Source organism: Lates calcarifer, linkage group LG20 (assembly GCF_001640805.2).
Source record: "Lates calcarifer isolate ASB-BC8 linkage group LG20, TLL_Latcal_v3, whole genome shotgun sequence".
NCBI lineage: Eukaryota > Metazoa > Chordata > Actinopteri > Centropomidae > Lates > Lates calcarifer.
Genome location: NC_066852.1, coordinates 13,251,971 through 13,276,447, shown reverse-complemented (window position 1 = coordinate 13,276,447; position 24,477 = coordinate 13,251,971). Strand labels below are relative to the sequence as shown.

Sequence of the window (24,477 nt, the reverse complement as noted above, 5' to 3'; positions counted from 1 at the left end):
CTCACATCTTCCTCCGTATCTCCATCTGAGACACCACGCCTTCCTTGTGGAGAACATATTAAAATTCTCCTCCCACAGGCTCTACAGTCATCATGACCAACCAGTGAAATGCAACTCCACAGCAAACATTTACTCTGTAATAAGAGCATGATTTCTAAAACGGGATTAACAGCTCAATTAAAATGAATTGTGCCTGGTTTGCAGTATGTAATGCTGGTTCGAGACAGATCTGTCTTATAATAATGGGGATCAGCTCATCTCAAAGGACATGTTAGAAGCAGATACTTTGCTTTTGAGCTTGTGAGTGTCAACTACTGTTGAATTTGCACCCTCAGTTAATTCTGTCAAGCATGTCCTGTCCTTTAAAACTTGCTAAACATCCCCAAGATTCAAAATCAGTCTCTGCATTGTTCTTCAGTGCCCGAATACCTTGTCTGTTCACATATGTCCTGCAGGTTGAGTAGCCCATAAACAGCCTGAGTTCAGTCTGTTGCAGTCTCAAGGTGGGTTGTTATCGGTGGTACTCTTCTCTGGCCAGACCTTTTGGGATGCACAATATATTGCAGGGACATGTTTTTACGGTTTCTCTATATCCTGTCCCCATTTTTCTATATAGTTCTAACTTTTGCTCTTGGTTTTATCCCCTTCATTCTCTAGGACTGCCATATGTTAGATTAAGATCAACAGTATGCTGTAATAGCTACCACATGACCGGTCATTTCCAAGGTTATTTGTTTCCAGCACAGAGTCTCTCAGTCATCTTAAATTCAGGATCTTAATTAAAAGACTCTTTATGTGGTTGGAAGCCTTCAGCAGTGCTGTAATGTGCTCTTTTATGCTTAATGCTCATTGATGGCCTCACAACATTTAATCGAGACAGACTGCCTCGCTGAAGTCTGAGGTTTTACATTTCAGTGCAGTGCTTATATTGAAGGCTGTGCGACGTAAACTAGCCAAAGGACTGAGTTTAAATGGAAAGCGAGTATTAACGTAATGAATGATTTACGACTCAGGGATCAGTGTGCCTTCATCTCAATATCAAGATCGATGATCGCCTCACCCCAAGAATCGATTCTCAGACGTCTTTACTGGAAAATGGACAGGAAAACGACCTGCTGCCACTCATTACCAGCTAACCAATCAAATGGTCAAGAGTAATGATGTGGAAAATATCAGAAGGTGATATCAAAGCAGAGTTTGTCTGGGTAAAGTGCAATGTGCAAACCTGTGTGTGAGGCATTGGTTTTCTATTTCACATCCTTACTGTAACCGTTTTCATGGCTCTGCAAACACACATTCCTTCCTATGGATTTGACCTATTTTATCCTGCTGTTTATGTCATCTTTCTTTATAAAGAGCAGTGAGTCTCAGCTCTGACAGTGAGCTCGCAGAAATGCAGCGACAACAATGTGCAGCAGCAGATATTTACTAATGCTCTGTTCAGGTCTGAGATAGAACCATTCAGTATTGCCTCTACCTTGCTAACTTGCTCTTCCCAGCTTATCTGTTATCAAATACTGTAGCTGGTGGTGTGTGAGCAAACAATGTGTAGGCTGCAGGAGAGGAGAAAAACTACCACTGCACAGAAATGACCCTATCCGTCTATAAACGCCATGAAGGAAACTAGGCATACCAGCAACCTGACAAGATGTTGCTCATAAGTAAACAGTGTCTTGATGGATTGACAGAGCAGAATATATGAGTTTTCTGCAAGAAACTCAATGAAAGAACTCAAATATTCAAACTTGGCAACTCGATCTTTTACAAATGTCAAAGCCACCAGAATGAAATCTGCATATTATTGCAAGACAGGCTTGCGTAGTTACACAGTTTGCCACTGAAAACCCAGGACATGAGCACATGAATGCTGCAGAAATGGTGGTGGACCTCTTGAATAACCAAGAGAAGCCTGTTTTCAACTGGCAGTGAACGTCATAGACACTTCTAATTTATCTTGATTGTCAGACGCTGAACAGACAGGAACATAATATATTTAAAAAACCTACCTCACTAAGCATCTGGCACAGATATGCATCAACGACCTTTAAAATTAAATTCAGTCTCAGCGCAGTACACAGACAGAATCAAAGTAACTTACCCTTCAGGTCATGAGCATTCATAGAAAGCTAAACACAGAAATAAACTCTAAGACGGCATTTCTCTCCAAATAACTCAAAGAAACAGTAGACCTCAGACCTGTTTTTGCAAGCAGTGTTGATGATCATAGAATGAAAGGAAATACCCACTGCTCTGCTGCTATTATTGCATATGCTTGTTTCTAGTGAAACCATTAACTGTGCTGTGTATTAAAATGGCCTCCACTTGCATGTTTGTGGACAGAAACACTAGGCTGGGGGAGGGTTAACACTACAATTCCGCCACTACATGTGCAACATACATGAAAATGTATGTACTCAGCATAAAAATGGTCTGTGCATGCTTGTGTGGACAGAGGGGGAGGGGAAGAAATAATCAAGACTACTGAGCAGTGTGTGAGACCTGTGAAGAGAACTGAGGGGAATATGTTGCACCTGACCTGTTAACTGCAAAATAATACAGTTTTTAATTTATTCTTATGTTATGTTTTGGGTCAGTTTTACAGGATTTAAGTCAAGGTACATTATTTTAGCAAGGTCAGGGTAAGGTGTTTACCATGGTTTTCATGTAGTTTAAAGGTACTATATGTAAGGTTTTGCTAATGCTACATAGCCAACATTAGCATTAACAGCTATTTTTTAACCAGTCTAGAATAAATGTTGTGAGATCAGCATCAAACTTCATTTCTTTACTCAACAAGAACTGTCGCCAGCAGTGGAAAGCAAAGGCACCATTAACTCTTGTTTTGCTTCTATTTTTTTCACTTCTTTTTTCTTCTACCAAAGTTAGCATGCTAACCAGCTAGCCCTGTCTCACCTCTTAATAACACTTTGGGTCAGATAGTCACTGTAGTGTCCAGGCTGCCCTCAGTCCAACATGAAAGTATAAAGGAATAGTGCTACCCAGAGGGTATATTCTAACTTCTTGTAAATGCAATGATGGCTGAAGCTCTTGGTAAGTAAACACCTGTTAATGCAAATGTTGGCAGTGTAGCGATAGCAAAAACTCATATAGCACCCTTAATGTAAAAACTGAGACTTGTGAAATCCACATGATCCTCAGATGTCCTTATATATCATATAAATATTGTTCCTTTCTGATTTTACAAACAAGCATGAAGTTCCTGTGAATACAGGTTCCAGACAGACAAGATGGAAACCACCCCCACCCCACACAACCCCCACCAGAGGGACTAGCCAAGCACCCATATATACTGTATCTCTGACTCTAATCTGATTATTAAATTTGAAGATGATACATCTGTGTGGGTCTTATCAATGATGATTCATCCCACAGAAATGATATTCAGAATCTCATTAATTTGGGTTAGATGAATATAAATTAACAAATGAATATATCAGGCTAAACATAAGGAAGACTAAATGTTGGGTTTCTAAAACTGTGCTGAGCATTTATCCAGGGAGTAAAAAAAAATGTTTGTTGTCTTTATTCAATTTTCATGACTTTTCCTCTTTCACTGTAGTAACATAAACCCAACAGCACTTTGGGGATTTTATTTTTATTTTTAGAGAGAGTTATAAGTTGGTTTGGACAGTAATGAGCATCAAAACATGTACCACAGAAAGTATTTTTACATGTTTGATCAAAGTTTTAGTTGGATATTCTAAACAATGCTGCTTCACTGAATATCTAGATTATCTCCCTGTGGGACCATGTGCTGAAGCAGTAGAGGTGCTGCTCAATATGAAACACCTTCAGTCTGCAGCCCAGGAGACCCTCTGCATTTAATAACCACCAGCACAAAGCTATTGTACACCTTTTTAACACAAATGGGGGTAGTTTTTGCTGCTGTTTTTGAAGCTTGGTTTATGACAATGAATTAATAAATCCATCATAAATCAGAAATGAGTAAATACATTTCCAGGTAGAAGCATTTTACTGTTAATTGTCAGCATTACAAAGAGTTTAGAGTGACTACACCCAACAGCAGATGTAAATTTGGGTGAAGAGGGTGAATCTAGAGCGTCTCCATGGGGGGATAAGAAGCTTTTCTTTGTTGCAGCCCCACTTTTTGATTTAGGCTGGATGGATTCTTGCATTAAAATCTCGCCTGGTGTAGCTTTAAGCATTCTGCCCCATGGTAAATGTAAAGTCTGTTGTTGTTGTTGCAGCATACATACCTACAGGATACTAACACTTGTCAAAGTATTGTGCTGAAACACCTTGGAGAATAGTCTGAAGTTAGCACTGGCAGAAGATGAGTGAATTTCCTGTCTTCTGAGGCTTACATATACATGATGAAAAAAAAAACAGTTGCACTGGTAGGTGTTGGCTGGCAACAGCAGTTGTGATAATGCAAATGAGATGAAAGCTGTGTTTGGGGTTTGGAACTTGAGAAGACACATGAGAGTGAAAATCAACTGAGAAGGCAACAATGACTGGATTTTGATGGGTTGTAGTAGAGCAGAAATACTAAGTATTCTGCTTAAGAGTAGCTGGTTTATAGTTTCTAGTGAGTGGGTGTGAAGGCTTGCTCCACTAACATTCAGCAGGTGTTCTGGCCTACATACAGTACATGTAGGGAGGCAAATTAATTTCTATAGCTTTACTGATGGATGAGATAAAGCTAAGGCTTGGGTCACAATTGAAACAGGTGAATACAGGAACTATACAGTACATTAAACACATTTCTTTAGACAAAAATGTTTCAATGTAATTGAACATTGAACGACTACTGATGGCAGCATAGTAATAACAAATAGATATGTTATTAAAGAGAAAGTAACAGCAAGAGGTAGAATCAGAAGGTAAAGAATTGGCTGTACAGTTGCAGAGGAGTAGCAGAAGGTTTCAGACAATGTATCATTAGCAGCTGCTGGAGAAATGTGACTAGTCTCTGGTTCTGTGTTAAATTTAAACATCTCTTTATGAGACCATTTTACATTTGGTTTAATTCAAGCACATTTACCTGTCCAGATTTACGTCATTGAGATGTACTGTGCTGCATTCAACTAAATTCCAGCATGTAGTTCATTCTTAAAGCACTGTGAAGCGTCACACAGACTTAATACTCAGCATAAAATCCCTCAGAGTTCAACTGAGCAGAAAATGTTAAAATTAATCCAAATATTTAAAAAAGAGGATTCATTATCATTAAAGAAAATGCAAATAGATGAACTCGCAAAAGCTTAAATTCTGTGAAGATGCAGTGAGGATTTGCCACCATAATTTACAACTGAAGAGCTTCTCATGGTTCATCTAACACCTTGCACGTCAAGTGCATTTGCAGTCTAAGTATCTCTGAAATGATATGCCTGAGAGGTGAGGTTAGCTTTCATACCATTACCTAATGCACAGTAATTTAAAAGCTCAAGCTTGGTCCTTGAATTACAAACTGAGATGATGGTAGATAGCATTTGACATTTGCTCCACATTAAGCTAACTCATTTAACCACTGGAGGAACAGCTAATTCAGCCACACTGTGTGTAGTTCTTATTACATTACAAGACAGCCAACAAACACAACTGTAAACTGTGGAAACTTCTTATATTGACCTTTACAACAGAGTAATTCCTATATACTGATACAATAAAGCCTGGGAAACCCAGAGGTATTTTATTCCAGAGGTAATTTAGCGGGCCATTTGCACAGCTACAGGCAGATTTTAATTGCTCTACGCCTATATAAGGCTGCTGCTTGTGAGAAAACCTTAGGAAAACAAATTTCACTACATGATGTCCAATTATGTTTATTAAAATAAACAATATCATATTTTGCATGTACTAAAACATGCCTTGTGTTAACCTAATCATAGACATGGGACTGCATCCAACAACAGAAAAAATCTGTTGGTATCTCTGCCTAAGTTCATACTGCAATATATGTTTTATACAATTTTTACAATATTCATCTCAATTTTAAGAGCTTTAAATACATCATAGGACCTGCCTGGGATATATTTAAGTGTATGATAACAGTTAAGATGTTTATTTGTACAACTTAAAATCATAGAAAAAGTAAATGAGAATAATTTTCAGGCACAGAGAGGCATAATCACTGTTTCTAACTAAATAACATAAAACAATGTTAAACAGTATCAAGAGGCACTTATCAATGTGTTATGCATCTGTTATAAATATGAATTGTGAAGTAACTTTCTTAGCTTTGGTGTAACATTACTTTGTAACAAAGCTCTGACAATCAGTATTTCGTGATAAGTCAATTAGTATGAAATTGTGCAGCATATGAGAAATGTTGCAGGTATGAAACATTTATGAAATATTTATTGACAGGAAAAACCAAACTCCTGTTGTACTTGTCATCAGAAAGATAACTGTTGAGGGCAAGTTTATCTTCAAACAGAGCTAGTTTGTACCACATCCTTCCACCATGTCAGAAATCACAAGCGTTTATAGTTGGTCTCTGAAGGTGAAAAGTCGGCCATTACAGAGAGTGAAATACCATTTAAACATGAGAATAACATGAATATTTTCAGACAGTCTCTCCTTGAAGGCATTCATGGAGTTACTCTCACTACTTTCACATTAAAAGTGACAGAAATAGTTGTGCCAAGAATCAAAACAAAAGAGTGCTAGAGAGAAGTTCTCACCTCCGCCAACCACAGCATCCAGTGGGTGTGAATGTCCGGTAGTCGGTTTTGGAAAGTTACAGAAATGGTTGGACATGAGGGGCCAGTTTACTCTGTTCAAAGTGGTTTTCGGATGGTTGGATAGCTTCAGAAGGCCCAGTCCCCCCACATATTTCCAATGTCAGATTAACAGGATCTTTTGTCCACATACTTAATACATTTCACACACTTCTTGATTTCCAACATGGTCATACGACCTAGTTCTGATATAGTATAACCCAATCCACAGACTCCCCTTATTCCCCATTGGAAAGGTGTGGGGGGAGGGGGTTTCTGAAGCTATAAGACCATCTCACAAGCATACTGGCCCCTGAAGGCACCATCACCATCTTGAACAGAAGTTCACTGCTTTGATTCTCAGGGACCCAGAGCTGCCTGTTCTCATTGTAACCATCTAATCAGGGACTGATTGATATCTGAAACACCAGATGAATACAATAATGAGTAATGAACTACCTGGGAAACTGTAATGAACTTTGACAATACCCAGGAGTTAAGTGTGCTTTTATTGACTAACCAGAAATATACATAAAGGCCTGTCCAGAAGGACACTTATCACTTAACATATCTTGAGCACTGAATGTCACATCCCCCCACCAGTGGGACAGAAGGCAACATGGCAGCATGAATGTTGGCCATGCAGGAGAGGGGGAGGCTGTGGAGACCAAAGAGCTCAGGCTACTTTGAGCTGTGATTCATGTTATTTAGTAATCTCTCCAAGTGTTTTCTTGTATTCTGTCATTTAATAAAAGTCATACTTTGTAGAGCTTGTTCATATAAAGAGGACTGAGAATAGTAATTAACCAGCACTTGTTCCGTTTTGTAATATACTGTTTCTAGGTAGTTGGTGGTATACAGTTACATAACATTTAATCTATGTTTATATTAATATAGCAGTGCAAGAGAAATCAATTGTTTCTTGTTTATCAACCTGTAATTATGGAATGGTGGTATCAACAACTATTCATTTTCTCTTTGGTCCACCCCCATGCTGCTGTTCTCTGCTTCCCTTTATTGACAGTCTGACTTTTTTCATTTTTACCCATCCCCCTCACTTTCTCCTCTATCTTCATCTCTATTTCACTCCTTCTCTTTCTTGCTGTCTCAGTGTAATGTGATCCAGGACCGATGCTGGCAGCCCCAACTGTGGCACTGCAATCTCTGCTCTGCTCTGGTTGCTAGGCAGCCTGTCTGAGACAGGGTTCAGTGATGCACCTCCCTCTCCGTCTGCCTCCAAAAAGAAAAATAAATAAATAAATAAATAAGAGAGAGAGAGGCGAGGGTTGGCCATTCGGCCATCAGCCAAAATTCAGATGATCCTTCCGAATTCCTCTGTTTTCAGAACGGACTGCTTCACATCTGCAGTGCAGCAGGGCATGTTGTGAGTCGGGGGTGGGGGGGCTTTGTACCAAAAACACAAGCACTAACCCACAGGACAGTGTGGCAGATCTCCACTGTGATGCTGCCCACCTTCTGATGCGTTTGTGATGGAAAATGCTGTGTGCAGATTTTGTGTCATCGCGCCTAGAATGAAACCTACCATGTGTGGCTAACACAGTGGGCTGCTGGCAGGCTGCCAAGGAGTGGGATATTGGTAGGGGAGTAAGGTTACTAGGAAGAAGCTGCATGATCTCCTACTGTAGAGCTGCTATGAGTCATGGCTCTAGTTGCTCCATGTGGTTGTGGAGGACGATCACTTTGCTCAATGCACAATGGCAACATTTTGATGATCTGTTTCTATCACGTCCTCACTTTGCATTTGTAGGCGTCACACATGTTATGTGATGATGTACAAGATGTGTGTATAGATTGTCTACATTTGGCTGAGAATCCATCTGTGATGTAAATACAACTCTGTGTTCTTGGTGAATTTGTCATCTTGTCATTATGTTTGAAGGGGATGAGACATCAATGAGAGGCTGACATTGGATTTTGTTTGTGATCTAAACATTATCAACCTTTAACACAATGACTATTCTTTGTTTTTAATAAAGCATACCAACAGCTGCTCCTTATACATGAGACCTGTTGGGACTAACAAACTTATCTATATCTGTGTGTCTGTAGAAGTACAGGTACCAGGATGAGGAGACGCCCCCCTTGGAGCACAGTCCAGCACATCTGGCTCCAGGGAAAAGTGCCGAGATGCTTCATATGAGTGACAAGAACCTTGCTGCCATGGAGGCCATACATGGCTACACACCACACACACATATCTCTCCTGTCAAGGTAGGACAGACCCACACACACACTCATTTATGTACATTGCTGACCAATACCTGACACTTACACAACAGCAGAATATACTCAGCTGTCAGCACAGGAATGGGCCATTTTTCACCTCATATTTAAAAAAAATGTGTCATATGCATTCATATGCATTGCTCTGTAGTGTAAATGGAACCATTGTGGCTAAATGTATTATAAGATTTAAGGTGATAACTTTCCAAATTAAAATGAAATACAACATTCTAATTATAGCCCTAGTTACAATGCAACTAATAAGAAGTCTGAATATCCCCTGTTCAATCATCAAACAGATTTATAATCATAATGACAATACTTTATCAATTCTAACTTTGCACTTAAGACTGTTGTCTGTTTTGAAATAAATATAACATATCAACATAAATACTTTAATGGGAATATAATATTTTTCTGAGGTAATCTGACCTTTAAGTATCAGGTTATCCTTTTAAACATATGGACATATTGGGTAATTTGATATCAGAGTTTAACAGCATGAAAATCAAAGTGCCAGTGGACATCTGATCACCTGAGCCATTAAAGGATGTAGTCAGAGTTCAGTTTATCCTAACAGATGTAAATGTATAACATCAGTAACGATTTACACCAACGCTTGAAATAAAATCTCTCATGATTAGTTTTGTAGAGGAAAATTATAACAACACAGCTGGATTGGCACCATGAAGTTGCAAGTACAGCAATAAGAACTGACTGATGCATGTAGTATGCCTTTGTTTAGAAAGATATGAATATGATTCATCTTGCTATGAAATGAGACTGATCACTGTAAGAAATTGTTGACAGTGGAAAGGCACAGTTACAACATACAGTTGTAGCAACTCTCAGCACAGATACTTAACTGCCTCCTTACAGTATTTACCTAAAACAAATGTCTTACCAATTCAGAACTGAATGAGAGCCCCATTACAAAGAAGGAGGCATCGACACAGACAACACAAGAGCTACCGATCACACAGTCAGAAGATACAGCTGACATCAGTAGGAACATGAGCGCAGTCACTTTGCCTGGAGTGCAGTTAACGATTACATACTGTAGCTACAAATGCAAGCAGATGTAAGCTATAATGCTCACTTAATAACAATCCGTCTCTTATGCCCACACATGTTATTTAACAGCATCCCTGGCTATTAAGACTTAAGAGTTCCTGTATTTATTTGCTTTGAGGGGGAAGTGTTTCGCTATTTCCCACATGGGAGTACACTGAAGTCCCCTGGGGAGCAGATATGTCCATTAAAATGCTCTCTTTTAATGAGCAGAGAGGAGAGGCTGAGTTATTGTGCTTTACAGCTGCTCATTTAAAACATACAGAGCCTGTTCAGCATGAGCTATGGTGGACATGGAGATTTCTCTTTGCTGGTGCTGAGAGGGTGCTCAGTTTGGCACTGGCAAATTGAAAATTTGAGTAGTGGCACTGGAGAGCCAGTTCCAGTCTTCATATGGTACACTAGAAACAATTCATTATATGATCAAATCAGTGTATCACATGAGTAACACAGGAAATCCAGGAGAACAGTATCACATCTGATTCTGTGCCACTTTCTTCACTGCTTGGTCTTTACTGGTTATCTGCATTTAAACAGGAGCTAACTGCAACTTGAGCAAAGTACAGGTTATTTGATGCTTTTAGGAACATTGTATATACAGTACATACTGTACAGGACAAAGAATTAATTCTACCTATCTAGCACAGCTGACTGCTGGGTTCAGTTAATGGGGGGGAGGTTCAATACACAGTGACCACCACAGAGGGAAACAAGCACCAGCCATAACATGGTCGTGGTTGTTTTGTCTGGCAATGTCCATATGTCTCTGACTGACTGTTAGCCGCTTTGTCAAGTCAAAGTGTCAATCCAGCAGCTGCTGCGGCCGGAGGAGCGTGACAACACAAAGGTGGCACATGTCAGTCTTGTGTGACCTGCTCTGATGTTTGATGCTAATGTTAGACCAGCGTTTTTGGGGGAGGATATTTTAGGGGTGATGTCCTGTAGCAGTTGGAGAGATTAACTAAAAATAGGTGTTGTGTATTTTAATGCAAATAATCATATAGTTTGTTAGACAGACAACATGATAACATACAGTAAGAATATGTAATTGCTTAAACAATGTGCCGTCCCTCTCTGACCTTTCTTACTGATTTGATTAACTGTCTTTGTCCCAGTGGAGTTTGTCATCCAGCACATACCAGGGGGTCAGTAATTATTCAGAGCTGATGGGTGCACCATTTATTATGGTGATGAGGAGGGAGACTTACTCCTTTCCCCAAAATCCACCATTATGAGGTAATTTTAGTCTGTTAAAGAGAAAATTTAAAATGTGATGTGTGCCCTCCAGTGTTTCAGATCCATTACATGACTGATTCAGTCATTTCCCAGAGGCCTGTGGTATCAGAGACGCTGACTGGTTACTCTGCCAGTATATCTGTGAGTTCACATACAGGAACATGTTATGTAAGCAAGAGGGTTAGTATCTGTTACAACTCACCAGATAAATTTCATTAAAAGATGGTGGGTGATATTTTACATTTTTCATGTTGGAGAAGACCACAAAGAATCATATAATACTAAATGCAAGTCTTGCCCATGTAGGCAAAGCCTGATTTTGCTTATATCAGTATCAGTGAGCCACACCATTGCACCAGGTGACATGCCCCTTAGCCATTATAATCATAGAAGAGAATGCCCTTTATTGTCATTATACTAAAAGTACAACGAGACTGGAGAGCTTTTCCTTTTCAGTGCAAACATACAAATATGCAGAAACAAAATATACAGAAAAGATGAAAAAAAACAGTGCAATTCTATATACAATGAGGTATAAGTGTGAATGTGAATGTATTGCACAGGACGGTTGTACAGTTAAATAGTTAAATATTAAAGTGCACAGAGTGAGGCATATTGCGCAGTCTATGTTATGTTGATGGTGGGGGTTGTTGTGTGTGAGAGTTTAAGGTGGAGTATTGTAGTGTCAATTCCACATAAACTGTCCTGCTATTAGAAATACCCACTAGCTAAACAATGAGTGTTAATCCACAACTAAAAATAGTGCCCAACAAATGTGCTATTTACTCCTGTCTGAGTAACGTTTGCTAAAAGCTACAGTCTAACCAAGTCTTTTGTGAAAATTGGCAGTATGTATTTGTGACCTGTTTTTGCATCTTCATCAGGAAAAATGGGTTTGTGGCTGAGGGCAGGGACTGAAAAAATTGCCAGTTTTGATCTTTTCATGAGATTGACAATAAGAAATTATAGTTGTGCCAGCTGTACCCTTTAATCACCACAACAGCTACTTTTTGTTCTTAACAGTTCTCTGTCAAAGTCTGTGGACATATATACTATAGACTTGTACCGTAATGATGTCAGAGAAGCCCACTGTTTGGGCTATTCATAGCTGAGAAAGTATCTCTAGCTGGTTATTCAATTTAAACAGCATACGATATTTATATTGGCCTGCAGTGTTGGTAATAAAAGCGTAGGCAGTCTGCACTTCTGCATCAAACTATGCACCAACAGGGTAAACACTTCAGTCAAGGACCTTCATTAGGCCTTCAAAGTAGAATGTTTCTCAGTAAGTACAGGATGCAAGTTCCCCCACATGTTGGTAATGTCACATCTTTATACAGTCAAATCATTTCACTGGCTGTACTACACATCTGTGATGTCCTTCAGAGTCTTGATTGATCATTATTCAGACTCTTAGTGCGCTTTATTGAAACCAGTGGACAAAAGGCATTTTGCTAGATTGCTGCTTTTACACCATGCTCCTGAAATCAGACCAAAATAAGTGTGAAGCACTTCTGTCTAGAGGAATGTGTTGTTTAAAACTATGCATTTTCTTCATACTATCCCTCCAGCCAAAGTAATACTTTTTAAAAAAAACAGTAGGTAAGAAAGCTTTTATAACCCTAAATCATAAATTGCAGCTTCAAAAGAGGGGTGTCCCATCCCTCCCAGAGTCTCCTAAGTAAGACTTAGGAGATTTCCTCCATTTGCAAAGAAGAAAAATCTGCTGCTCAGTGTGTTCACTAAAACAAAACCTGAAATACAAAACTGTAATGGTTGAGGAAAAGCAACTGAAATTAAAATTATAGCAGCAATAACACTGTTATTACGACCCCCTACACTGCAGCAAAATTCCATCTCGAGGATATTTTTTCCTATCACATAAAAGAGAGTGTGTTGGTGTTGTTCACAATGTTTTGGGAACCAGGATTGGCCCTATTTCTATTTCTGGAATACTGCCATTATTTATGAAGTCTTGTGTTTCTCTTCAGGGAGAGCTGAATGCACTATGAAGTATAAAGGTCTGGGCTTGCTTAGTTCAAAGTGTTTGCATCATTTTATGTCAGTGGTCTGCATCTTTGAAGAGTTATAAAAACATATATAAGTCAAACTAACTCAGTTCCGGGCTCGAGAGACAGAGGACAAAGACTGCTGGAGCCATTTTGTTTTTTCATTCAATCAGCCTCATGTCAGTAATCAGGATCATACTATATTCTGACATGCAAGTATTAATGCTTTATGCCTGATAAGCTTAAATTACAGAAGTGTATCAAAATTAGTAGAGAAGGGTAAAAATGATGAATGAGGGTTGTTTTTTGCTCTTAGTTGTTGTTGATTTTGATAAAGACTTGTTCACAATGATGACGATTGTGACAATGAGAGTGAGGTTGACAATGATGCTGATGATGCTGATGACTGTGATGATGATGATGATGATGATGACGAGAATGGCGGTGGTGGCTGGCTTATCTGCACTTAGCATTACCCTTTGCACTGGTATTGCTTCCTCACCCAGTGACATGATAACCTCATGATGGTTCAGTTTTGACATTTGACCCTGTTCTTTACTTTGTGATATGATGAATAACCTAAGTGGTCTGCATCTGTCCCATTTTACCATCTTTTACTGTCACATTTCTTATTAATTGTATCTTTCTTTTTCCCCTCTTCACATTACACAGCCTCCCACCTGCATCCCTCTCCCTGCTTGTGTCTGGGTGCTGGCTGTAGGAAGGTTTAGGAAGTTGACCCACGAGTAAAGTCTTAGTGGGGGTAGAGTGATAAAATAAATTAGTAATGCTAATGTGCAATTGAGAAATCCACTGAAGTCCAAGAAGTCTCCAGAGACAGCATTAATAGGAGGCCATGTCTGTGTTAGCAAAGAGGCGTGCACAGATATTATCTGTAAATATCAGGATCAGCATGAATCCACCTCCCAGGTAGTCCTACTTGGATCAGCAAATACAGCTGTCCCAACACTCATACTTGAGTGATGTGCTTTGCAGCAATATAAAACTTTTCCAGTGGGAGGAAATGCGTCTCCTGACATGTGAAAATGCTGCACTGCTGCTGTTTGTAAAATTCATAGGCACAGGGTGTATTGTTTAGAGTAGCAGCTTTAGCTGTGCGGAGTAAAATCCATTCTGCTTTAACAGGCATAACGATCCCACTGTTCTTTACTGCTTAACTAATTCTGAATAAGCTGTTTTTCATTAGTCCATCAATAACATATCAATGACTGGTGGGAGAAAATAGATGCTTCCATATGTAATCAAGCATAATTTTGCTGTATATTTTCTGTTCTATTATTGGCCATTTCTTAAATTTGTGGTTTACTCTGTAACAGTCATTAATAATTACAGTAATTACAGAAAATGCTCTCTATATGGTGCACTGCTTCTTTCTCATGTTTATCATTTACTGAGCATTATGGTTTACAGTAACTCAATATGGTGTTGAACTAGCATATGCAAAGCACGTAGCATGAGTTTATAATAGATTTCATTCATGTACTTCATTATCAATAATTATATCAGATAATCTTGGTCCTTGTATTAGATCTAGTAACCTGGTTTTGGTGGACCCGTGCTGTGAACCCAGATGTAAATGTGTGTGAGTGTCTCACAGATGAACTTGTCAATATCTCCTTGAAAATGTAAAAAAAACAAGAAAAACTAAGCGCCACCCACTGTTCTTCCCCCGTGCACATCCGCATGCCCTGCACAATTACCCTCTCCCTTCTGTTGTTTTGCAGCCTGTGTTGATGTCTACGGGACACACTCCAATGTACACCTCTGCTGTTTCCACACTGGTAAGAGCACAGCGATCCGTTGCCGCTCCGTCACCCTGAAAAGTTACCGGTATCATCATCAGTCATCAACATCAGTGTGATTTGTATCCTCATTTCCTGTCTTTGCTGGATTTGTTGTCACTCAACGTTTGGCTGTCTGATTGCAGATGGACAGCCGCCCGTTCAACGCCATTTTATCTGTACTGCCAAAGACTATGAGGTCATCTGTTTTCTGATGATATCAGTGTGTTCATACTCATTGTCATTCAAATCTCCTTTGTCTGACAGATTTGTTCCGCTTGCACTCAATGACTATTTTTGGGGCTGTAATCACACGACTGCAACTGAAAAGTTTTTAAATGTTGTGCTTCCATCACACTATAATATTCATGTGATATATTCACGTTTCTGTTCCTGTGTTTTAAAGCAAAACATGATACAGCTGCATCCCTGCACCTGAGCTTCTATGCCGTGAATTCAGATCCTGTTTTGTTGTAAATAAGTACGAGTGATTTTGCAGGTTCATTTTTTTCAGGGCTGGATTTTGCATACACACACAAAAGCCATAAGAAAAGTATGATGATGCTGTGGGACATGAGTAAAGACTGGAACTAATCCTAATGTGCATCACTGTTTAAGCCTCAGTGATGTATTGGTGTCATGTAGCATGAGGGTCTGATGGACAGATAGATGTAATCTCTTTGCAGGACAGGCTGAAACCTGTAGGTGTCAGTGTTAGACTGTGCAGTGACTTTCATAACCTTGAAAAAGATGGCTATGCTGCTTCCTCAATAAAACATTTTTATGATCAGACAGGTTACATTGCCCCTTATGTGCCATGAATTGCTCGCATGATTTTGTCTGCCTTTCAGGACCAAAAAAGTTTTGGGTGGCAGAAGAATTCATACTTGAACATCCTTAGTAATTCCATCGTGAAAAATAAACCGACAACCAGCAAATTATAATTTACAAACATCTATAAGTAAGAACTGAAGCTCTGAAACCAAATGCTAGTTGTGTACTTGAATATAATTGTGTTTAAAAGAGCAATACAGGATCACTGGGAGGAGCAGACTATTAAATCTGGCTTTCAGTCTCTCTGTCTCTGTTGAACAAGTAGTTACTCTTGTAACTATAGATCATTTCTTGTCTTTGCCTGCTCGCCTTGACCTTGAACACACGCCGTCTAATCCTGCTTGCTTATAATTAAAGTGTTTAACATATGGGACATTCTGCACCCTTCAGCATAGCGTCATCAGTAAGAAAAATTTGTTTGTGTGCATTCCCTCGCACACAGACACAAGTAATTCAGCCTGCATATGCGTGCATTCAATTTCCCACATTGGTTCCATATGTTATGTATGTATGTACTGGCCTATATGTGTGGATGTCTCTGCAGCCGCTGTAGTGCCCGTGTGGTTGTCATTAATGTGTAGGTGGTGTCGACACTCTGTCTCTTTATTGCTTTAATGGTGTGGGGTTTGCCAGTACCAGTCCAGGTCCTATTGATTTATGGGCAGGATTGTCTCTGGAAGCACTGCAACGGTTTGGCAAAGTAAGAGGAGGTCTTTGGGTTATGTACATGATTTAGGGAAGAGGTACTTTAGCTTCAAATGACATCTATTTTTTTAAATCTTGGGGTATAATGTAATTAGAAATTTCCACAGTGCACAGAACTTTTGATATTGATCTGTTCCCATATTAATTGATCTTCCAGCCTCTTACACTATATGACTCTATAAGTCTGCTGCACCATGTCCTCCTCTTATTATGGGGCTACATAAATTGTTGTGACATCATGTGCTATGCTGTGATTAGATTCGAGTTCACGTTTTACCTGACAGCAAACAGAAGATCAAAATAATTGCTTTTATATACAGATTTTTATGCAAAGAGACAAATCCTTTATTTGACCTTTCACCCCAAAATAACAGAGTTAAGAAAAGAGTTGTTAAAAGGGTTGTTCCAAAAAACTAAGGCTAAGCTACAAAGCAAAAAGCCTTAAACTTACTCTACACTATATTTAGGATGAAGTTCACTCACACACTGACTGCCCTGGAGGCAGCACTGTAGCATCTCTTTCCATAACATTTCACCTCTGACTTTGTTCACTGACAGAGCTCTGTCTCAGCGATGTTCTTAGGCAAACTGTTTTTTAACAATGCATAAGGTGCACTTATCTTGTCAGATTGGAGTTCTCGGACTGAAAACATTACACAACATTGCTATTTATCCTTCACCTGAAGAGCTGGGACTGAGAACCAGCAGGCACAGAGCGCTTACTGAGGACCCCTGCTGCCCCAGTTTATCTCACACTCTGTCTCTTCTAATGAAAAACAATGCATATCACTTTATCTCCCCTCTCACCATAGAACTGTTCCTATACACAATACTTTTCACATAAATCCTTTTCAGACAAAACAGTCAGCCGCCTCTAAGATGCGTTTGACACTTGGCACAAAGACAATCCTTTTTAATGTATGGATTCAATTACCGTTTTCTGTAGCGTTTTCCCCAAGAGCTCTCCACTATACCCTCCCCGTTCTGCTCTGTGCTCTTGTCTGGCCGGTATCTGGTTTCTATCTTCATTTTCTCCGTCCTCCTTAGTTTTCTTTAATAAATGTTTAAATATGTCCCTGCAGCTTCGGTGTAATTACTGTGCAGCAGCAGCTCAGCTCCTTTGGGAAGGAGAGGGAAGCAAGGCAGAGAGGAGAAAAAAAATATGCACGCAGGAAGAGAAGGAGAGAGCTGTTTGTGTTGAATGGCAGTGTAAGACAGATAGAGAGGGCCTTGCAATTGGAAGGGTGAGGAAAATTAGATAGGTAGACAGAGGAATTTTATTTAACAAAATGAGAACGTCAGCTGACAGCTTGTCCTTCAGTATGTCCTTACATAAGTCTGTTGAACGTGCACGCCTTTGTGTGTTTATGTGCGCATGTATTACACACCTGTCAATCCATCTGTCTTTCAGGGGGAGAGCGCTTGAGCGAGATGTGGGGAAAAAAAAAAGCTGTGGATTTGAAAAGTAAATTCTCTTTTTCCCTGCAAGCAGTTGTGTGCCTTCATAAGGCCACATCCACTATTTAACAACCTATTTAAAGAAAAGAAAAATACAGACAAGCCATGTGTCCTTTTCAAACATCCCACCCCTTTCTCTGCTCATAAGTGTTTTGCTGCCCACAGTGCTGAATTCATAGACAGCAGAGGGGCTATAAGGCTTGAAGGTCTTGGATTAAAATTGCCTCAAAACATTTGATTCTGAAGAGAAAAACATTTCTGTATTTAAATCAAAGCAAAATTGCAGTGATTTGCATTTTAGAGTTTTTTGATGAATGGATGCAGAATATTTGCAAATACATCTGCTGCTTACCAAACATGAAAGGTTCCATGTGAGTGATTTGGATTTGCAAGTCTTTGCATTATTTGTGAAAGCTGTTTGTTTTGCAAAAAAAAATATGCACATTTTATGAACAACAACTCTGGCAAACTGAAAACAGAAAAAAAAACAAGAAAAACCCCAGTGAGAAACTAAAATGAGCTGATGTCAAGCTATTTTTTTTTTTTTTTCTTCCACTATCGCTGCCGCTGTTATGTTGAGGTTTCACTATTCTGACTGACTGGCTGTAGAACTGGGGCTTACAGGGCCTCCAGTCCCCTCTCAGTTTCAAGTGCTCCCTAGGACGAGTCAGGCCAGTTTGTGCCGCTTGTCCTTCTAAGTTCAGCCAAAGTATAATTCCTCCCCCTCTCACATCACCGGCGTCGACATTATACGGAGAGACAGCTAAGTAATTGCCATCAAACTTTCCTGCTCGCTCCTCTTTCCCTCAGCAGCGGGGATGGGAGGGGTACAGTACAGTAGCAGCACAAAATATGAACTGCATTCTCACTGAGCACAGACCAGTAGCAGGGAGGCACCGCTATCGCAGTCCACTGCCACAGATGACGGAGAATGGAGGGATGTGCTTGTAAATGCTTTTTTTTTTTTTTTAAATCCTGGATGGGTGATTTCTGAAGAGGGGACGAGCGTACCTCAGATAATAACACGCTTTGTTGGTGATGAGCAATTTTTTACAACTTGAGCCTTGGTTTTTTTTAGCGGATGGTATTGGGCTTCCTCAAATGAAGTCTACAGCGCCTACTCAGTAAGAGGAAGACACTAATTGGGCTGCGCTCTTTCTGCAATCCTGAATTTAAAACTGTTTAAAAGGTGTACTGTGTTTAAAGTATGCTTCCTTTGCTATTATGCTTTATTAGAATTGAGTGAATAAGTAAAGCTCAAAGGGCATGTGTTTAGTTAAAATACATATCTTTTAGTTTTAACATTCTGGATGCTCTGTTACAACTATTATGGCTAGACCTAATGTCTCACTTTTCTGTAATGCTTTTGTGGTATTTCTGAAAGGAGACACCTCTAGAGCTTACTCTAACTCTTCCAGCCACTCTCTCAGTGGGTGTGTATGTCATTTTGGGAGCTGAGCAAGGTTTGCTCCCCAGTATCAACAACGATTTCAGTTCTGGTAGTTGAAGCAGAATGTTCATGTCCGTGTGGTACGCCAAAAAGATGGGCTGTCGCTTCCTCAACAATGTGCGGAAAGCCAAGAAACATCGACGTCGTAAGATGGTAGGCATGTTTTCAATGTATAAACTATTACTATGACTGTGCTTCAGTGTATTTGCTTAGTGGCTCAGAAGTGGTGCTTGTAGTATATTTTTAATTATCTGTCTACAGATATAAAGGTCAAAGCTATGGCTGCACTTTAGGACCATTATTAGATATTCTAATCACAGTGAGTCTGAATAATCAAATGTGGTAATACTAATCAAATCCTGCTCAGGCTGTCAGTGGACTGGGGTGGGAGTTGGGGGGGTGGGCTAGATGTTTGTGAGACCTGCTCTGAAGGTGTGAAGGTGCAGTTTTAATCTCTCATTTAATATTCAAACGAACATGGAGCTGTATGTGACCGCCGACTCCACGCCCCCACAACACACGCATGCTACTGCTACCTTTCTTCACACTTCACACATGTATGTGGGATTTGGTAAGAAGCCGGTAACTGAGCAATGTGTTTGATGTGACATGGAAATTAACTTCTGTCACATCCTGCACTTAAACCCACACACACAGGCGCAGGGGTAGCAAAAATCACCAGCGAATCCGACCTGCCACACAAAAAATCATGGCTACACATTACAAAACACTTCACACAAGTCTTGTCCTCTCATTTCCATTTCATCAACAGCCCTGTGCAGCCCCGGGGTAAGGGTCACTCTGGAGTAGCTGATGCTGTTATCTTTCTCTTTTAAAACAGACAAACAGTAGTGTAGATACAGACTAAAACTGTGCAATACCCATAATGTTTGCCAACTTAATTGCTGCTGTCAAACACTTACCAATTCATCTGACTTTGCGTCTTTCAGTAGAGGTCACTGTCTTGCTTATTGACTGGTTGGCTTTTACCTGTTAAAGGCTTTCCAGCTGCTGCAAGGTGCATAGGACACGCAGCATTAAAGCCTCTCTAATGCAACCTTTGGGTTGTGTCCAAAGCCTGTCGACATGTGACACTGTCCCCTCTGATGATATTATACATAGTATTCTGTGCATTCTTAATCTCAACAGGAAAATCAAAGACAGCAAATGGTGTTTTAAGTATTGTTTTGCTTAACTAAACAGGTGTCATTATTGTTGGTGTTATTTTACCTCCTTTGACGAGAAATATCCATCAGACTGAAAGTGGCTAGTGATCAGAGTGTGCACAGAGCGGGTAAGACGGATGTGCACGTTTGCATGTGCATGTGTGCAGAGCAGCAGAGATTGATCAGATTATCTGAGTGTCTTGTGAGCCACATCCCAGGAGGGAGTGTGTGCAGCACAGTATGCAGCTACAGCCTTAACGTGGCCTCAAGCTTATGGTTTCCACTGCTAAATTGCCAATACTAACTCTATTTATTCAATTCTTAATGGAGAAAAGAAATTGATTTACACACACTGCTTCACTCGTTTTCTGCTCTGTTTCTTGCCTCAGTACAGCGCATGCTCCAATATTGATATATATTCTTTTATTTAGGAAATGATGGTATCACTGCATCTCGCATAACACTGTAAAAGCTGGGAATTAGCTAGAATTCAACTAAATAAATCTGTTTTTGCTGTTAATCTGCATTTCTTTTTACTTGAGCCTGGCAGTTAGTTTGCTACATATAAATCCATCCAGAGGCAAAGGTCTGGGTGTGGATGGATGTTGATGCTGCCTGTGGAGACATGGCAGAGGACAGGAGAGCTGAATAGGTGGTGCGAAAATATAGGTGGGCAAGAACAGCCAAACACTGTAAATCCTAACAACCCTGATGTCGAAAGACTTGACAGAGCAGAGAGAGCGAGAGAGGGCTCTGTCAAAATCCCTGCAGGGAAACTGCCTGCGCTGGGCTTAGATTTCTGCTGGCTATACTCATTATTTCTGTCTCTAGATAAGGATGAATTTGACGTAATGTTCAGCAGCACGGCCCGTTGGACACAGCTACATGGTGAGGCTCTGCACAGGCAATGGTTATAAACGAACAGTGAGCAGTTAAGGACGGGCTCTGGCATTCTGTGGGGGGCTTGGGGAGAGTGTCTTTACCTTATGTAGACAAGTATTTTCTCTTTATAATGGGAGATATAATTAGCACCATTCAACCACGACGATGATGATTTCTAATGAGAAAAGGGGCTTTGAGCATAGGATGGTGGTAGTGTGCAAAGAACAGAACAGGCGTTTTACAGCACGTTTGGGCATGTTGTAGCAGGAAAATCACAGGTGTAATTAATAACCTTAATTGCCACATTTAGCTGTGCTGGGTCATTGTTATTGTGCATGCTGGCTCACTGGGACGCTGACTGAAACAGAGCCATTCTTAATGTCATTAGTTACACCTGTGCTTTTAATGCAATGCCATGTCTGCCATAAAATGGCCTATAGACCTTGTTTACACACTGGATGGGACTGAGCCGTTGTTGTTTTCCCTGTTTTACCTTTGTATTTCCTGCTACAAGAAGTCGAAATGTTAACAGAAAGCTGCAGTGATATTCATATGTTTGATTGTGATGAGAATTACTCTATTACACAAAGCACAGAATTATTGCCCAACTGTAGCTTATTAATGATCTGATTAATGGACTAATAATATTGACACTTCAGTGTGTCTTTTGACACTTTATAAGGTACATCTGCACAGTCTACTGTAATGCAATCCAGTAGCTCTGCCACAGATTCTGCTTTTGAAATTTAGAATTTTCTGTTTTTGTTGATATTGTTGAAAATGTGTAAATTTCATTATTTGTTTCTTACTGAGGTCACAGATAAAGGTGGTGATGTTCTGGACTACATTAAACTGAGAAGTGTTTCTATTATTTTATCCTCTCTATTTACAGTCATGAGGGGCACAGAATATTAAAAATACCACCTCTGAATATAATGGTACAACACCATCTCTATCTAGAGACTTGATGCTAAAACATAGTGCTGAAAAAAAGAAAACCGAAGGCCTCATTAAATTAGACTTCATGGCAGAGCAGTTGCACTGGATTGCATTGGTTGGTACCAGTGTACCTTGTGAGAAATTTTCAAAGAAAATACAAATCACTGTTATAATCAGTGAGCATTTCTTTGAGTTCCCATGACAACTTAGTCTCTCTAAGAGAGAGTAACATACGGAGTGAAAAAATAACTTCCCATTGCATCACATAATCACAAGATCAATGAGTAAGAATGTAGAAACGCATTTCTTAAAAGCTGCAAAACTGTGCTCAGTTAGGTTCTGTAGTTGTTTGTGTGTGTCAGAGCTGTCAGGTCTGTGAAGGTCAGCAGGCTGATTTTATGCTGCTGTTTGCTGTTCTGTAAGCACTTTAGATGCACAGCGTCTCTCCAACGCTAATCAGCAGGGTACAGAACAATGACAGATCTAATAAATACAGACGCTTAGATGGGGAGTCAGACTGTGTTCTCCAAAGAGTACTGTACATAATGGTGTATTTACATCTCCCGACATCAGACACCTCGATGATAAGAGTGAATCCTGGAAAGAGGCAGGAAAGAATCAAAGAAAGGGGATTAAAGGGAGTGGAATAAGGACAGTGCGTAGAGGTTAACTGTCACACTTCAGATGAGCTGACAGGGAAAAGTCCCGGCAGGTAAACCCAAACCACATCAATGCCAAAAAACCTGTCCTCTCATTGACTTGCTGTCTTTTCTAGTCTTTTCCTGTATCACTTTGTTCCTCATGAATAACTTGACTTACCCTGAAATGTTGAGACTCAGTCTGGCTTCACACTTTGTGCAAATAGTAATGGATGCAGTGCGGTTCTAGGAAAAACTTTGATAAGACTAACTGACCATAAAGTCGACTGATGTTATACTCACTGAAGATAATCGGACTAACTGTGCTGTCTGTCACTGCCTTGTTACCAAGTTACGGTTTCTTCATCATTCTCCAAGTGTGCTGGGAGATTGCCACCATGTGCTGTCAGCGCGGCTGCACATGAATCACTGAGAGGCTCGTTTTGAAAGGACTAGTGGGCGGGAGGCGGATGTCCATGTCCACAGTATTCACTAGATAGCCATTTACAGCATCAGTAATACAAGCCATATTGTAATTCAACCAGCAGCTAAGACAAACCAGAGATCGAGAGTAAAAAAAAACATGGGGGCTCGCATGAATTATTTCTATTTCCATCATGGGTGGATAATAACAAATGGCTCTTGAGTAGTGCTCTCTATTCTTTAGCAGAGTGACAACCATAGCAGAGTGACAACAGTGTTATCACAGCTAAGAGCTAAAATGGCCATCAGTCTTGGCTGTGACTGTAGGTTTCAGGGATATACTGAGAGCTCATTCAGGAGCTGCGTCATCGCTGAGTTTCTGCCATTATTTCTTAATAATGTTTCTTTTCCCTTTGCCTCCAGGGAAATACTCCTCCAGTGGTGGTGAACACTGACACGCTCGATGGCTCCCCATATGTAAGGATTATGTTTAATCTTCCCTTTATTGTATTATTATGTTGGGCTCAACCACATGACTAACTTAACTGCCTCCATATTCAGTCTGTATTATCAGTAATTCCATTCCTTTCCCAGCATCCAGGTAGGTCTCTGCTCATTGTTTCAATCTGAATGATAACAGTAATTAATTTGACTCCTTTTTAATTAAAATAAGGTTTCTCTGTTTGATACACATTTGACAGAACAGAAACATTGCTTCATTTGATTCAGAGTTCTCTAATGAAGCAGTTTCTAAAATGAAAGCAGTGAACATATTATCATGAATTGTAAGGGATTAGAGAACAAGGCTTCTCAGAGAAAAGCCTGCCATCACAGACCAGTATTTCTGCACCACTACAGCACTACAAAAAGTTGTTTTCTAGGTCAGACACCAAAACAGTGAAGACTGAACTTCTTT

At 39.9% G+C, this 24,477-nt stretch overlaps 1 protein-coding gene across 3 annotated transcripts in view; it reads left to right on the top strand.

Annotated features, from left to right (window-relative positions):
• The window catches only part of LOC108893750 (disks large homolog 4), a 52,835-nt gene that overhangs the window by 11,707 nt on the left and 16,651 nt on the right, over nt 1-24,477 (top strand). For 2 of the 3 annotated variants that reach the window (XM_018692072.2, XM_018692070.2), the window contains exons 2-4: nt 8,775-8,936; nt 15,010-15,066; nt 23,985-24,038. In XM_018692072.2, coding sequence (XP_018547588.1) covers nt 8,775-8,936; nt 15,010-15,066; nt 23,985-24,038 — 273 coding nt within the window. The remainder of the gene's footprint in view (nt 1-8,774; nt 8,937-15,009; nt 15,067-23,984; nt 24,039-24,477) is intronic. The other variant, XM_018692071.2, reaches the window with a different exon arrangement.